The sequence below is a fragment of the Pterocles gutturalis genome, unplaced genomic scaffold (assembly GCF_000699245.1).
Source record: "Pterocles gutturalis isolate BGI_N339 unplaced genomic scaffold, ASM69924v1 scaffold24218, whole genome shotgun sequence".
Lineage (NCBI taxonomy): Eukaryota > Metazoa > Chordata > Aves > Pterocliformes > Pteroclidae > Pterocles > Pterocles gutturalis.
Window position 1 is genome coordinate 1 of NW_010118728.1, and position 2,692 is coordinate 2,692.

General features: G+C 59.5%; 1 protein-coding gene across 1 annotated transcript; it reads right to left on the reverse strand.

Annotated features, from left to right (window-relative positions):
* Positions 1-225: 225 nt before the first annotated feature.
* Positions 226-2,496, reverse strand: NPRL2 (nitrogen permease regulator-like 2 (S. cerevisiae); the record flags this gene model as incomplete). The annotated part of the gene is made up of 8 exons (XM_010076345.1): positions 226-356; positions 575-692; positions 767-860; positions 1,017-1,053; positions 1,139-1,236; positions 1,542-1,678; positions 1,977-2,085; positions 2,328-2,496. Coding segments are annotated over 8 exons (893 nt in total), but the record flags the coding sequence as incomplete, so codon positions are not given.
* Between the last annotated feature and the right edge of the window lie 196 nt (positions 2,497-2,692).

Sequence of the window (2,692 nt, forward strand, 5' to 3'; positions counted from 1 at the left end):
AGCGGTGGCAGCGGTGCCAGCGGGCTGGCCAGGACTCCCCCCCCAACTCCTCCCTCCGGCAACGTGGACCTGGAAGCCCGGTTCAGCCCAGAGTCCAGTCTCCCTGTGGTCTGACGGCTCCCAAAGGGGCCAGAGAGACCCCGAAACCAGTGCTCAGCCCCAGGCACACAGGGAGCCTCGGCCCCCACCAGCCCTGGAGCTGTGTGGAGGAGCCCAGACCCTCACCGGTCTTGCAGCAGATCTCATCGTAGCTGTACAGCCGGGCTGGGTGGCTCCGCTCATCCCGGGCAACCTTGACGGGGTATTTCTGGAGCCGTCGGATAAGCCCCTTCATCAGCCCAAACTGGATGAGCCGCCTGGGGACAAGGAGGGAAGAGACTGGGGCCACAATGCTGAGGCATAAAACACCCCAGCTCCCTTCTGGTTCTACCACACCATGCCACACCACTGCCTCAGTTTCCCCACCTACAGATGCAGGGGTGAGGTACTCCCTCTTTGCCCCCTCATGCTTGTGCTGCCACCCCTGGTGTCAGCACTGCCCTCGGGGACCAAGCAGGAAAATGCTGGCTCTGACCTCTCGTCCACCCTCTGGAGCTGCAGGGTGTAGCGGGAGATGAGGTCTCGCACTGTCGTGCCAGGGCTCAGCCCGCAGTACAGCTGGAAGACGTCCCTGAGGCTGGCTCGCTTGTGCCCTGTGAGGACAAGTCACCAGTCAGCCACCCGCTCCCTCTGCCTCCGCCGGCAGCCCAGTGCAGGGTCACTGTACCTTGTTTGGTGACGTAGGACAGACACTCTTCCTGGAGACACTTGTCATCCACCAGGTCCTGGACCTTCGGCGTGGTGCAGTACACGTTGGAGTACTGGAGGGCAAGGGAACACCAGCTCTGCTCAGCTCCAGGTCCAAGAGACAGGCCTGCCCTGCTCTGAACCCTGTTGTCCCCCCTACACAGCCACTCTGATGGCACAGCCACCGCCCAAATCCTGCTCACAGCCCCACGCCCCGTGGCCTGACTCACCTGGAGTATGGAGACGAGCGTGACGACCCCATAGTACCTGCAGACGGTCAGGGAAACGTGAGAGACCCTCTCTGCCAGCACCCACTGCACCCCTCCCGGCCGGGCCCCGTCCATGCACTCACAGCAGGTTTTGCACGGCAATGCGCACCAAGTTCAGCTCCACGTCAGCTTCTGCAGAAATCTTCTGGACATGCCGAAAGCCATCGATGTAGGGCAGGATCTAGGAGGGGAGGAGGTGAGAGCTAAGAGGGAAGAGAGTAGAGAGGCCTGAGGCATCACCCTGAAGTCGAAGAAACTCCCCTGTATCTGGGACCACACTGGGACGCACAGACTCCATCCACAGCAGCTTTTAACCCATGTTTTTGGTGCATGGGTCACTCGCAGGCCTGAGAACTAAGACAAGGGGAGCAGTGAACTGTGCTCACAACACAGTGATCTCTGGGGACCGCCTGACTCCCCTCTGCCCCGGGCAGGCTAGAAACAAATCCCGTTCAAAACATGCTGCCACCAGTCAAGCACACAGACCTGCTGTGTGGTGAGATCCCACTGGGAGTTGAAGAAGTCATCCTTGTCTTGGGTGAAGACGGGGACATCGTACTCCTGCACGATTGGGGGATCTGGGCGCTGTTCGATCACCTTCAGGTGGATGGTGTTGGACTCATCTGGCCAGGGAAAACGGAGTGCTCAGGTCCCACAGAAACCTCTGCTCCCTTGGGAGCTCACAACCGCCAGCCCCAGGACACCACGCCACGTGGAGGAAGGTGTTTGCACCCCAAAGCCCCATCCCTCCTGGCCCTTTGAGCTTGACACCCTCCAGCTTCAAGCACAGAGAGGCAGGGAGCTGCCAGGAGCAGCAGAAGCAGAGCTGACCCAGGCAGGCGACGGACCAGCTGAGTACCAGCGCCAGCCTCCCCCACTCCTGCCCTGGCTGCTGGGCCAGGGACAGCGTGGCTGCCGTACCTATGGGCAGGGTGCACTTTCCTTTGGCATTCAGCTCTTCCAACAGGATGGTCATGATGGGAACCAGCTTCTGTTTACTCTCCTCATTGGAGATAAAGCCGCTTTCCAGCTAAAAAGAACAGAAAATTGAGACAGCTCCTCCCTACAGGATTACTGGCTACAGGAACCACACATCTTGGATCCCATCCTCCTTTAAACTTCAAGTGATATGTGGGTAAAACCAGAACTAATCCCCTCCTCACCACAGACCTGGCCCCTACTCCAGCAAGGCCCAGTGACCCACAATGTGCACCAGGACACTGGTGACTCTGGTGCGGATCGTGAGGCAGCCAGCCTCTGCTCGGGGCAGGCTGGGCGGGTGGTGAGGTAGCCGGCCAGCTTCTTCACGATGGGCTCCAGTGCACAGGCCTTGGCTCTGGCATTGCACACGAACCCCAGGTTGAAGAGCAGAGCGTTTCGGCTGTACTTCTTGTGCTCGATACACACGGGGCAGCCGATCAGCTTCTTCTCCATGGCCGTCCTGCGGGAAGAGGAGTGTAACCTGCACCTACACCTTCAGGGAGGCCCGAGCCCTGCACAAGGCTGGTTCCAGGTTGGCTCTGGAAGCCAGGGTTTCTCAGCTTTGCAGGGGAAATGATGTCTAACCCCAAACGCCCAGAGTGCAAACACTCAGTCTGAAGAAGGGGGGAAAGAATCACAGAATGTTAGAGATTGGA